Raw genomic sequence first — 14,826 nt, forward strand, 5'->3', positions numbered from 1 at the left:
GGCAGATCACTGATCTGTGGATCAAATGTTGGTCCGCACACCTTTCCAACCAGCTCGCCGGCTCCAAACACACGTGCAAGTTGGTGTCCCAGGTCTCTGCAGCAGGCGCACCGGCCCACGCAGCTATGAGTGACCTACACGTGCGACCTTCAAACCACATCAATGAAACTTCACCACATTGACTGTCCTGCCCACAGTTCTGACTGAAGATAAACTAAGACCGGCCTCACCCGTCCCTAAAATGACATATTTACCTGATAGCCCCTAAAATGTGCCATCAGACCCCGAAAAGAAACCAAGCAACGTTCACAAAAAACGCAGGAAGAGCCGCTCGGCGGGTGGAAGGCCTCGTAGTGTGTACTCTGGGCCCGCAGAGCCCCCCTGTTGCAGACTGTATTTTCAAATGATCTTACAACCCACGTGAAAAAAGAAAATTCAGCGCCCACACCCTCGCAGAGGGGTCTTCTAGGAGAAGACGCCGTGAGTGACCTCATCGGAGCAGTGGCGCTGTAGCAGTCACAGGTCTCTCAACGAGGTTCAACAATCACAGACATGTTGCGCCCGGCCAGGGCTGGGGTTCATGTAAGTGAGGGGTGCCCCTGCTGCTGAGGGATGGGGAGTTAAAGCACATAACACACGTGTCTGGACCCTTCCTCACCACCAGACCCCCACCACCAGCCACTGCCCTGCGCATAAGCGGCAGCTGTGGGCCCTGCAAGAGGAGGGGGAGGGGGGGCTCACGCGCCAGGGGCATAACAAAAGCTGAAACGCAGGACGGGCAGCTCGGAGCTCCGGAGCCCCCTGCCCCCTGCCCCCCACCACCACCACGTCCCTAGCATTAGAGCTCAGGACTGGGTCAGGAGCCGGGGGGGGATGTACTTTGTAGGAACGGGAGGCTACATTTTCGTTACGCCACTGCCCTGCGCATCTGTGAGAAGCGGCAGGCTCTGGGCTCATTCAGCACTCCGAGGCTTCCCCAGGGGGATACGAACGCTATTGTCGGTCTACGTTCTGAGATCTGTGAAAAAATATTTCTTTAAAAAAAAAAAGCTAACAACATCAGAGTGGGCACATCAGTAAAAACACTTTACACTCGAACACAAAAATGTTTCACCTGTTGCATAAGTCAGACCCAACTCAGCGAGGCAAACTTTCCTTGCAGAAGCCAAGCCTCCTTCAGACGTAACTAGCTGCAGCGGCGAGTTCTTCCCCTTCCCTGCTCCTCCGTCGCCAAACAGCTCCATAGGGCACGGATTAGGGCATTTTACCGAAGTCTCAGGGTTTCCCTTTGTTCACTCACGGGAACCAGAAAACAATACATTTACATTTTCCTGCAGTTGCAGAGAGTACTAAAGTAAGCGCTTGTATTCTCCGCTTTGTTTTAACTTTATCAAACATGGGGTGACGTAAAAGACAGCTAAAAAAGATTACCCCATATTATGCTGTAAGTAATGGTTTGGTGTTCTCTTGACTTAGAAGCGTTCTTGAATGTTATGCGCTGCTTAGAATGCTCTGCAAAACATAACATAGAACAATACAGGACAAACACAGAATTTCGGACAACACGGGAGGAACACGTTTAATATCGAACAAGTAACCCCCACAGTTTACTTGACTTTAATGGTGGCTCTGTTGCATCCCGCTCCTGTAGGACAGACACGTACCTATAGAAGCAAATAAGGCACCACAAGCCCACTCGGGCCCTAATTCAGTGGGGGGTGGGGAGGGTGGAGGGAGGGGGGGGAGGGTGGAGGGAGGGGGGGGGCGGACATTGAAAGAAAGTAAAGTTTTTACAGAGTGACACTAACAGGACACCTAAAAGCAAAACCTCGTTTAAATCTGTTGAGTGTTGAAATCTCTTCCCACAAAGGTACCGTACAGGCACAGTAAAACAGGCACTAGCCCACTGTGTTGTACAAACTCCACAGGGCCTCCGACTTTATCCCTGCCGACTCCGCGTTTACCGCCCCGTGTCTCTCCCAGCTTCACTCACTCAGACCCTCGTACCCTGGTTTCTCTTTACGTGCGCACGACATACAGTCTCAGGGTTTCCCTTTGTTCACTCACGGGAACCAGAAAACAATACATTTACATTTTTCTGCAGTTGCAGAGAGTACTAAAGTAAGCGCTTGTATTCTCCGCTTTGTTTCAGACATGCTGCGCCGGCCAGGGCTGGGGTTCATGTAAGTGAGGGGTGCCCCTCCTTGGCCAGAGCTCAGCTGTTTCAGGCTGGAGCATTGTCTGCGCCGCGGAACGGCAAGAGTTAACCTCTCTGCCGCATCTGCAGCCTGCTCCACGAGTGACCGGCGGGCTCAGAGCGCGGAGGACCCAGGCAGCGGGGCGAGGGCTCTGGATGCGGGGAGGACGGAGGTATGTCGCCGGGGGTAGGGGGCTGCTTCCTTCAGGCCGGCTTCTCGCTGCGGGCAGCATCTCCAGTCTCCCTCACAACACGGGAGACCGGCAAGGCAGGCAATGGCAAGGCAGGTCCCGGCAATGCCGGACCAGATTCGGGGGCGTTCCCGGCTTTCGGCTGACGTCGCGTGACGTCGGCAAAAGCCAAAGAAACGCGGGAACGCCCCCGAATCTGGTCCGGCATTGACGGACAGGCCCCTCGTCCAATGGCTAGGCTCCATTTATGGAGCCAGCCAATCAATGACGAGGGCCGACCCAAAGCCACACTACAGATCTCATCAGGATTTCGCCTGCGCGAAAACCTAAACAAAAAGCGGCAGCAAGCAGCGGCTCTGTGTTTTCACATGAATGCGCTTCCCCAGGGCAGCGCATTCACCGTAATAGGGCGCACTTTCATTGTTTGCACTGGGCGTACCTTTTAATAGGTGCGCCTGTCGCAACAATGAAAATGCATAATATGGCCCCATGTGTTCCTTGCTTTGCTCAGATTCGTCCTGGACTTTGCCTGAAGGGTTTTGCCTCCTTCCCGTCCAACAGGCAGCAATTTGTACAGATGGTTACCAACGCTCCATGCTGCTTGTGGTGTTCCCCATGGGTCCTTAATCTCAAAACCTTTAACCTCTGCATTTAACACTTGCCAGTGTTTCTTGCAAGGCCAGACCCTGCAATAAACCTATGCTTCAAGGCTGAATTCTTATGTGGTAGAGTTCTCAGGCAGCGATATGCAATTACCAACGTCCTCGTTGGTTATTGAGCCCTGGGTATGAATCCTTAAACTCAACGTGTTGTGCATTGTTCTCTTTTGTAGTGGCTGCTACTCTAAGCAATGCAGACTTCTTGCCCAACAATTCCCCTCTCTGGCATGTGCAACACCACCCGGAGCCATCACCTACCCTTTTGCAAAATTAAGAATCATTATAATGAGAAGATGTAAATAGATGTACTAAGCATATACCTTTAGACTCTGTAACGAAATACCGGTCTTAGATTTCCTTCACTCCTTTGCTATAGCAAGAGGTGAATTCCCTACCTTTTACGACAGTTTCTTCCTCAATGTGGTTGAACAATCATGGCGAAAAATTATAACTCATGGAAGTTAACATGCGCCTCGAAGACACAATCCATATATATGTAGATCACGTTTATCTCATGAATGAATATGTTCTTCCCCCATGATGTATATTCAATCCCTGATGCTATGTCCAATCTTGGCCACTCACAAAGCCTGCTCAGTTAACTCGAACTACCCTAATTAAAATGTATTTTGGGCACTTTCAGTGGTGTGGGAATAATAAACAAGCATTGGAAATGCAATAGGTCTCGCATTAGAAAAGTTGGAGCTATTGGTCTTGTAAATGACACATATTTTATTTATGTGTTGGTTTTTAAAATAGCTAAATTGATAGCTTTGTCATTTACAATGCCAATAGTTATAACTTTTGCAAATGTGACACCTATAGCATTTGTAATGCAATATGTTTTATTTACGTGACTTATATGTATTCATATTACAAATAATGGCCTTTATTTTTTTATAATTAATACTTAAATAAAAAGTTATTGTAATTTATAATGGCAATTGATACCGAGGGTTGTGAATAACCTGAAGCGATCACTGAATTTAGAGAAGATACCACAGAGGGTTAATTTGTTTATAGCAGGAGTTGTTGTTGTAATTGCAGGTAACAAGTTCCAGTCCTTGCAAAATAACGCAGTGGGCTATGTCTTTGGAGCAAACATCTCCATGCAAATGGCGAGATTTACGTTTGAATATGTGCGAGGTATTTTCTAAAATGAGAGCGTTTGGTAGTAATTAATACCATTATTTAGTTACCAAAAAAACAAAAACAGTAAGACGAACAAGACGGAGGGCATTGCTGTGGGGAGGGGGGAGGAGAAATGCGAAACGGCCGCAGCAGGGGGCGGAGCGGGGAGAGCGGCGATGGGGGAGAGACACGGGCCGTAGTGTGAAGCAGCAGGGGCCTTTGTGCCACAGACCTCAGACACAGCTTACAGTTAACTTGCCTGATTGATACCGAAGGTTGTGAATAAGGTAACAAGTTCCAGTCCTTGCAAAATAACGCAGTGGGCTATGTCTTTGGAGCAAACATTTCCATGCAAATGGCGAGATTTACGTTTGAATATGTGCGAGGTATTTGCTAAAATGAGAGCGTTTGGTAGTAATTAATACCATTATTTAGTTACCAAAAAAACACAAGATCACAGCGAAATAAGAAAGTATAACTTGAATCCTAAAACAAAGGTGAATGAACACAGGCGTGCTGGCCACAGAATATGCAAATCGGTTTAATGCAGCTGCACGCAAGACCACAGTATTGACATTTGACAGGAGTATACACTTATGAATTCTGTGAAACGTACATGTGTACTTCTCTCTGCTAGAAAAATAAATAAGTAAAGTACACTCTGAGAGCACCAGATATAGAAAAAGCTTCAAGCAGCTATGGCATTTCTTCAACAGGAAAGTGGATTCGGCTGGGGGGGTTAGGGGGGAGGCGGTTTGTTTTAGAAACAGAGGAAAGCAGGAGGAGGGGGCAGTCGGTTTTAAAAGACATTGTGATGGTATGCGTTGTGAATGTATGCGTAACGTCATACATTCCATCACCACAGAACCTACGGAAGGTAAAGGCCGATCTGGAAGTCTTTTTAGCTGTTCTAAAGTTATCAATTGTTCCTCTATTATGACTGGATGATGTGAGTAAATACCGAGCTCTATGTTCAGACAGCCATCACTTTTTTGTAGATAATGTTTTATTGAATTATAAAATGAACTTTTCATGACAATCGGCAAATCAGTGAATTCAGGCAGTCACTGGATTCTCAAAAACAGAGTGTCCCACAGTTGCATGGCATTCACTTGGGAGGCGAGGGAGGGAGGAGAAATACGAGACGGCCTTGCGGCCGTGAGACGTGTGAAGCAGGGGGCGGGGGGAGCGGATGCCTTTGAAGTGAAGCTAAGCTTCACTTCAAAGGTGTGGGAGGAGTGTGGCTGAGGGAACAGACGGCGATTTGATGATATGCACGCGCATTTTAGGTCAATGCGCTTGCGCATTGACCTAAAAGCCACGGGCACAGCACCAAATCTCCCAGTTAGGTAAAGTCTGTTTAAGACGCTATAGTCTCGCAAGCTCAATGCGCATGCGCATTGACAGGCGAGACCTACAAAATGATATGGCTTGGTGATGGCTTTCCTCTGTCCTTTATGATCGATGTGTCATGGAGATTGTGACTTTTTCAAAAGTGGGAATTTAAGCAGTGGTATGTGTTTCTTTTCTTGAATGCAGAGGAAAACCTGCAATCTGCTCAACGTTCAACCAAAAGACCACAAACGTTACTTGAAAGGATTGAAAAGGAAGAAGGTAGGTTTTGCTTAATATTATCTGAGCTCTGGTGTTCAATGCTGGTGCTCAGAGGCACTGTTAATGGTGCCTGGTACCTCATTTCGTTTCCCCTTTATTTTACTATTCTCCTTCCTTTAAGCTCCTGTTTACCCCAAGGATTGTAGGTTCTGAGATACGAAGAATTAATAAGTTTAGTATGGTCTGAGATATTTGCAATCACTAGCTATCCCGAAATCTGCTTTTCTGTACTCCCTTACATTATTGCTGCTATAAAGTTAAGAAAAAAAATGAGGAGTCCTAATTTTACAATTGTATTGTCCTAAAATGCTTTATTTTTAGAATTTGTTACAAGTTTCCAATTTTTGCTGCTGTTTTATACTTGCTGAGAATGTGAAGATTGTATTTATTTCTGTGTTTTTATGGCCTTTAATTTGGCCAAATTAAGTTATTTCTGATTGATTGAGTTTAGAATGTTTCTGGCGGTTGAGTGAGAACAGGTCAATTTGATAACCTAACATGTTTTGACAGGAACCATCTTTCCAAAGGCCCGCAGGTGGATGGCTGAGATTTATTTTGACTGCGACATTGGTAGCAATGAAGTAGAGAAATTGTACCCTGTAAATGAAGTGCTTTGCAGTCCTGATGAATACAGTTCAGGTGCCACCCATATAGACCTTGGCTCCCTGCAGGAGAGTTGGAGTGTGTGTGGTGTTATGCCCAGCCCACTTTTTCCTCTCCACCAAGCGTTTATTCCACATCGATCCTAAGGCCGTCAAGCAGACCCAGGAGACCTGATGAAAATCTTCCAGAGCCTGCTATCTTGTCTCCGAACCGTAAGCGGATGGTCAGTGAAGGGCATTCCAACAATCAGTCAGCCAGAAAACTTCTGTATTACATCCAGTCACACCCCCCCATACCCTTCATCTTGAGGGTCCTTGGGCACTAGCAGCTGCTCAGTCTTTCTGGCCAACTGGAATTCTTCAGGGGAATGCCATTCCACTCACAGTAAAATAGATACTTCTAATGGACCCGGACTGGATCCTCCATTCTCAGCTTCCAAAACTGATCAGCAGCTGGCATCATGTGAGCCAGCATTTGCCCAAGTGTCTCCAGACACTAAGGAGATTCTGGCAGTTGCCTTTAAAAACGGATTTAGTACTAGTGCATGGGCAGAGGTGCTGCTACTGGGCCTTTCCCGAATAGGTTAATCTCCTTACATATTGTACTTAGTGTTGTGTCCTTCTCCAGGTAACTGACTGCATCAGACCTTCCAATGGGCACTTGTGCAAATCTGCATGGAAAGCATTGGTACCTACAGGAAGAGGCTGTTGGTCCTCTTTTCTATCTTGAAGGCCATGTACTTTTACTCTCCTAGGCATTTTGTTTCTAATCGCAATGGCCTGAAATTAGATGGGGTTTGAACACACTACGCTTCTGTTGCACCCATAAGCAGTTTGAATAATTGATCTCATGTGACCTGTAACTTTCTTCGAAGACTGCTTTCCTGGTCACTGTTACTCCTGCAAAGCCATTGGTGAACCGCATGCTTCAGAAATGCACACCACTTGTGTTCCATTGATCAAATCCATTGTCTCTCCCAAAGGTGGTTCTAGAATTCTACCCAACTTTTTTTCCTCCACGCTTTCTTTGCTGTAGAGGTGCCACTTAATAAGTGTGATCCTTGTTTTCAGCTAGACACAAAAGCAATACAACACGCTATTTGGCTGTCCGCATCTCCATATGCGACAAAGTTGTTGCCGTACCACTGTTACAGAAGAACCTCTTGAATCAAGCATACCTACTCATTATTATGGCTATTGCTTCCATCGAACACCCATGCACATTTCCAACTTAGCCAAGAAGGCAATTCTACTAGCATGGTGCCTGGGTGGACAAGTCTGTGCTTTTGATTGTTCTTTAAAAGGTAAAGTGAAATTTGGCAAAGTCGTCATATGAAATGTATTTGCATGAGTCATTGACTGCTCAACTCCACTTATTTTCCACCGTTCGTTAGTTTTTTCATAGGTGTGAATGCACGCTGCAGAGGAGTACTGCTTGCGTGTGTTTATTGTGTTGTATGTTATGTTATTTGAAGCACACCTGTGACATGTGAGATACCTGCTGAGCAGAGCTTTGAAAAGCAGCATCCGGTCCGACCACTAAATGATAAAGTAACTATACTGTGATGCCCTTGGGCTAGGAATAAAAGTCACTATAAAGATAACTTTATCTTTTATACATGAAATCCCATCCTGAAAATTGTCTGTCCGCTTTCAAGTCTATTGGAAGAAAGATGGAACAGAGGGAGCACGACCTGGCAAGTCTTAAGGCTAGCATTTCATCTTGAACTGTTCTCCATGGGCATGTCTGCTGAGTATGTGAGCTTTGTGTTTCTCTGCAGAGGATGACGAGGCACCGATGAAACAGCCCAGGACCGAGAATGAAGCTGAAGTCAAACAAGACTATGAAGAATGGAAGCGGCAGATACTAGAAAAAGCTGCAAAAGCACCAAAAACAAGTGACTGAGAAGCGTCCTTCAATATTTACCACTTAAGATTTTAACTGGAATTTTGACTGCTTGGATTTGGACATGACATTGGAGATCATGTTGGCTAGGCTCCAGCTTCTTCTCTTTTTTTGGAGACCAATGGGTTGTTAAACGTGGGCTTTGAATGAGGACTTGCTCCCCCTTTGACCTCCTGCTATCAGAGAATAATGCAATGAAAATGTCTTACAGATGCACATATCCCAGGGTGAACCCCAGTTTGATTTCTGTCATGAACTGTGTTTTATTTATTTCCTTTGATCCCAAGAAAAAAGTTTATTGTAAGAGACTGCTCTGAGTGCATCAGTTCTGCATTTGGTGTATCCTGATGCATGTTTTTGGTCTCCTCATGGATCTGCTCTGGACTTTGAAGATCATCCACCATTTGACTTTCTGCCTAGTAAGCCGGTGTCTAACATTCATGCCAGTCTAGTCGCTTATCTCTTCCTAAGCAGTTTAATCATGAGGGCTGCTTTGCTCCTTAATCATAGCTCTGAGCCATGGAGTTTTCTCATTGGACTGAAATGCATATCCAATTGCAGCAACTCTACCACAGTGGTCCCCCTTCTGACTATTGTTTTTTAAATTTTATTTATCCAAGGGAACAAAGTTTTAATTTTTAATATTTTTAATTTTTAATATAATTTCTTTTAAATGTGTTTGAATTATTTGACTGCAGGGCGATGAAGTATTGGCTGTGGTTTCCAGTGGCTATGATGGCAGGCTGCGGTTGTTAAATGCATCAGGGTAGTATACTTCATTCCGTGTTGCTATGGATTCAGTGTCTGCATTTGAGAGCTTTTTTTAGTAGCAAGAGGTGAACTGCACAAGGTTTGTTCTCCTTTCCTTAAATAGTTGTTGGTGCCCTTGACTAGGCACCGGGATTCAAATTATACAGAACTATTTGCATGCTCATCCATAGATGGTTTACACGGTAACATTTGTATTTTTGTACCGTTTCATTTGAGACATTTATTTTTACAACCTAACGGTATTTCCATATCGCCCACCCTAGTGGCATAGGATTGTTTTAAATCTTGCATTAAAAAGCTGTTTCAAACTTTTCATGGAAGTTCCAGAAATTCTTTTCTTTTGCAGTCGTAAAACTTATAATGTTTAGTAGTCTATAAAACCATCCAAAATGCAGTAAAATACCCCATTAATCTGTTGACATTGGGCACACGGCTAATGGCTTACAGTTAGTCAATTATTTTCATGATTTAATGGAAAGTTTGGGACTGGAGATTAATTACTCCAAATTTGATACTATGATACTAGGCCAAAAAATGAATGTATTTTTTCATCAATAACCACCTAATAGGGAAAGTGAAAACGTTTAGTTACCTAGGCATTCTGCTGGATAAAAAAATGAATTGGGATCCTTTGATCAGAACGCATATTCAATCCATTAATAGGGTAGCCCACGGAATAGATGTTTTCTCAAGGCACCTAGGTCATACTTCTATAAAGTCTTTATTACACCTTTATAATGCGAATTGTATTCCAACGGTGGCCTTTGGTGCAGAGATTTGGGGACATAAACCATGCCCACCAATACAAGTAGCCGAAAATAAATTCTTTAAAAGAATATTGTGGATCCGCCGGAGTGTACCAGAAGAAATAGCACTGGAAGAGTTTGGAGCAGATCATATTTCTGATTTTATATAACTTCGTCCAATACTCTTATTACTTTCCATCTGGCTTAAAAGTGATTTAGAGTTTAATGGAAAGATTACATGTGACTGTATAAAAATGGATCATAGTCAACATATACTACGGTTGTATTACACAAAAACTGCTCTGGGGGCGATGGGCAAGCCCCACTTATTCAGGGCTGATATGATTTGTAAGTCAGATATTGCATGGGCGAAAGTGGCCTTTTCCACGCTAAAACGAGAAGCAAGGGCCTGGGCATCACAGCATAAAAATAGTTACATGCAATATATGATGGCGAAGTCTAAGAAGAAAATGGAAATGTACCCAATATATGGAGATGCCAGCCATGCATAGCAGATTATTAACGTACTTTCGGTGAAATCTGTTTCTGTAGTTGCTAGTGGGCTGGCACAAGCCTTTAGAATGGCCCGATGCACATGCGATATGACCTCTGCACTAGACACTTTACATGTTATTTTTATCTACCCCAAATGGACTGCTTTGCGTCACATGTATGTTTGTCCTCTTCTTGTGCCCTTGAATTTTAAGCAAGTAGGATCAACTTCATTGTTACTGCAATTTTTAGACAATTTTTAATGTTTGCTGCTTTTTATCTCGGTTTTTAATGGAGGTGTATCATGCTCATTTATGAAATTGATTGATTATATTTTTATTGTTGCTATACATCTTTTATTGTACTTTTAGGACTGCATATGCAAATCCAATAACAATATTTTGATTGGTACCCCATTAATCAAAGTTAACTTTTCTGAATTTCTTTGATATACCATCCCAACACAATGGCTTTCTGAGAAGATAACATTAAAATATAAGGTCTCAAACTAAACTTCTGGACTTCCTACTTAGGATAAAGCAGCAATACACACGAGGTTATTAACACGCTTTTCTTCAAAATCACGTCTCCTGTTGCGAATTAGTATTGTCCCACTTAATCTGATTTGAAAACATGCTCCCTCCTTGTTGCATTTAGAGAAACAAACGCCTTGGCCAGGGGTGAAACAAAAAGGTTAAGTGCCGATTTAATGCCTAATGAATATTTAAACAGAGACCATATATTCAATGATATACTTTTTTCCTGCAGCATATTTTATATCGAGTAAAATCAGACTTGTGTGCAGTTTCTTTAAGAAGATGCTATTTAAAGTAGATTTTAAAAGTTGAGTTTGAAGGAGCAACGTTTATTTACTGCCATTCAAATAACCCACTGAGTACATTCAAAACAGCTTATCCAGCCTAACCCACCATTCCATCGCTTTAGTGAAAATACCCCTTCAATTTACAATTCCTCATTATGCATTTATTTACTGAATAACATTGTCTGAATTTCAGCTTTTGAAGTGAAAAATTGAATCGCCAGCTACTTGATAGCAACAATGGGGCAGCACTAAAGCCCTTTCAAGAACCTCCCCATCAATTATTCAGCTTTAAGCTGGGATCCAAGTATTTTGGCTGTGTGGGTGGTTGTACAATGATAAAGGAACTATTTTTGCTTTAAATATCTGCTTATTGTACTCAAAATCTCACTTACCATGATCTTTATACGCAGAGACATCATATTTGTAAAGATGGCGCCAAATTCATGGGTATGCCTTCCTTCTAATCCCCAAAACTAAGGTTTCTAACTTCCAATTTAAGCCTAATACATTAATAAATAATTTAATGTGTTAGAAATGAACACACTATTGTAATTTAAATCAGTCCCTCTTTTATTGCGATGTAAGCATACCATAGAAGGTGAAATGATACACTAAACAGCCGTTAGCAGAAGCTGAGAGAGTAATACTCTTCGGAGTGGCCAACGAGACTCTTATGTGTATGTTAAACATGGTTGACCATGGATCTTGCAGAGGGCTGTGCACTAAAGCCTCCTCTAAGGAGAACCAGTGGGAGGTCACTCCGAGATACAGCCAAAAGGTCCCAGCAGAAATCCTTTTGTTAGCCTATCAACAGTTGGGTTGCGTAAGGTGAGACCACCAGTAACTATCAAGTCAAAGTTGATTGATGGAGCTGTTTAGTCAAAAGCAACAGGAGAGAAGTGCTTCTCCGCCTTGCAAATTGCACCACAACAGATTTCGATGTAGTGCATCAAATGCCTGCGCTTTTGGGAACAAGTTTTCCTGTAGTATTCAGTAGGGTGTAGAACGAGAATCTGTTTTTTTAAAGCGGTGTTCCTGAAAATATTCCCTTGTTGACATTCATCTTTATTCTTTCACAGGATACCTGAGGCCTCGTTTCAAGCTGAGCGGTAAAAACAAGTGTCAAAAGCACCAGTGTAGTAATACAGTTGCATTCTGTACCAGTTGTGTTATTACATTTGAATATTACTTTTGTGTTGCATGCTGGGCAACAGCGTCAACAGTTTAAAAAAAATCGATATTGTGCATGTTTTTGGCTCTTCCACACAAGTTTGGGCAAATAGTTGTCTCTGGTTGGACTTGGTCATGATTTCCTGCAAAAAAATCATGAGTGAGGGTAATGTTTACTCCTTTCTTAATGGTCACAGTTACAAAACTGGGCCACATTTGTCGAAGATTTTGCTGTTTGCGCCTACCTCACACTGAGGCCTCTGTATGTATCTTAACCCTCTCCCACTCTTGCACAAAAGCTTTGAAGTCACCCGCCCCCTCATTTATGAAGCTCTGATTAAAATACACCTGTCTTCAACCTCTAGTATATTACCTACTGGCGGTCGCCAATAGGTATATATAGTTAGGACCTAGTTTCCATAGGAAATCCACAACATTCTATTGGGAATAACTTTGGTGCCGGTTAATGAATGTACGTGATTTTCTCAAAGAGATGGCCCGTTACGCTCCGCTCCTTCCCTGAAAGTTTCGGGGGGATTCGTTAAGTGGGGGCTGAGAAAAAAGGGGGGTCCCAAAACGTGTTTTCCCCATGTTATTTTCCATAGGACGATTAGACACGGCTACAGCCCGAACCGCTGAACGGAATTACACCAAACTTGGCAAAATTATAGGGACTGGTACGCAGTAGTGCCTTTTCCATATTTGGTGAAAATCGCTCCAGTGGTTTTTATGAAAATTAACTTCAAAAACACATATATATCTATATGCGCGCTCCGAGCGCTTTGGGTACGCGTACCGGTAAGCGCGCCACGGAAGTGTGCGAGCGGAAAGCTGATTGGCTCTCGGGTGTCTGTGAACATTCCAAACGGTCCGGAGAGTCTGCCATCTTGTGTCTCGGTAGAACCGAGACACAAGATGTGAAAAACAAAAGGGGAAAACTTTAAAAGGGGGCAGGGTAGAGACCCCCTGACCCCCTAGGTTTTCTCAGGGGGGCCTAGGAGGACTCCGAAGAGCAAAAAAGCTATTATTTGTTATTTTTATTTCGCGGAGTACGCTCAGGGCGCATTTACATGTACGCATACATGTGCGTTTACCCATGCGCGTACATGTGCGTTTACCCGTACGCGTACCCTGAGCGTACCATAGGGGAAAACAGTGAAAAAGGGGGTCCCAAAACGTGTTTTTCCCCATGCAATTTTCCATAGGACCTCTAGCCCTTCTCAGGGGGTCCCAGAAAAACCCCAAGGGCCAGAAAAAAAAAGTTTCGAAAACGCGTACCCCGCATTTTCAACTCTTGTTTTGGGCTCTCTTGTGCCTCAGTTCTCCTGAGAAAGAAAATGGTGGCCAACACTTCTTGGTTTGGACAGTTTGAAATGTTGACAGACGACTGCCAGCCAATCAGGAGTGCGCGCAGACCTTTCCGAGCATGGGCTGCATTGATTGGCTGTGAACACTCCAAGCCAGGAAGTTTGGGCAGCCATCTTGTGCTCGGTAGACAGAGGCACAAAAGAAGCAGAAAAACAAACGTGTAGAATGCAAAAAGGGGGCAGGGTAGAAACACCCTCAGCCCCTAGGGCTGCTCAGGTGGTCCCACAAGGATATTAACATATTTAAATGTTATCCGCTAATAGAAATAGCATTTAGAAAAACTTTGAAACCTTTGAAATTTGTTGAAAAAAACCATAGGTTTCACGCCTGATATAGTTAGGAATTAGCATTTAAAAAATCTTGCAAATTCACTTAAAAATCCATAGGTTTCAGGCCTTGTATAGTTCGGAATTAGCATTTAAAAAACCTTGCAAATTCACTGAAAAAACCATAGGTTTCAGGCCTTATATAGTTAGGAAGTAGCATATTTAAATAACGAAGCAAACCACATTCAGTGATGTCATCATTGATGTCATTTGAGATGTCATCAGTGATGTCACTGACCATGTTATGAATGATGTAATATGTGACATCATCAGCAGTGGATTGCGGGTGCGCGAAATATAGTTAGTACAACTAACTATATAGGAGCAATTTCAATGGTTTTTTTAAAATGCTAATTCCTAACTATATCTATTTCTATATATTTATTTTAGGTTTTTTGGAGGGCAGTGTGTACACAGGCAAGTATGCACACTATACCCCGCTGCTCAGACCAACCTACCAATAGTTTTCAAACAAGCAAGGTTTCCGCAGTGGAAGAGGGGTGAGAAAGTAAGTGTGTGTTTTTGTGTGTATGTGTTTTTGTTTATCTCCAGGACCCATTGCTGTCCTGAAGTTATAAAAAGGGTAGGCTACATTTGCTGTGGAACTAAAAGTAACTTAGCAGGAAGCACATTAAAAGTGGAACAACAGTTTGGAAGGGGACAAACATTGAGAAATACTAACAGTTATCTGTTCTTGCTATTGTTGAAGTGATAAATGATAGTCACTAGCTCAGGAGTCGCATCTGCTTGTTTGAAATAGGACTAACAAATTGCACAATCACAAAAAAGTAAATCATCTACGTTCACAAATCTGTATTTGAGGGGATTTA

At 43.3% G+C, this 14,826-nt stretch overlaps 1 protein-coding gene across 1 annotated transcript in view; it reads left to right on the forward strand.

The window, feature by feature from the left end:
- ORC6 (origin recognition complex subunit 6) overlaps positions 1-9,384 on the forward strand; it is a 39,610-nt gene extending 30,226 nt beyond the window's left edge. The window contains exons 6-7 of the mRNA XM_078669371.1: positions 5,718-5,792; positions 8,176-9,384. Of these exons, the coding sequence (XP_078525497.1) occupies positions 5,718-5,792; positions 8,176-8,300 (200 nt within the window). The 3' untranslated portion in view covers positions 8,301-9,384. The remainder of the gene's footprint in view (positions 1-5,717; positions 5,793-8,175) is intronic.
- The last annotated feature ends 5,442 nt before the right edge of the window (positions 9,385-14,826 follow it).

This window comes from Lissotriton helveticus, chromosome 12, assembly GCF_964261635.1.
Source record: "Lissotriton helveticus chromosome 12, aLisHel1.1, whole genome shotgun sequence".
Classification (NCBI taxonomy): Eukaryota; Metazoa; Chordata; class Amphibia; order Caudata; family Salamandridae; genus Lissotriton; species Lissotriton helveticus.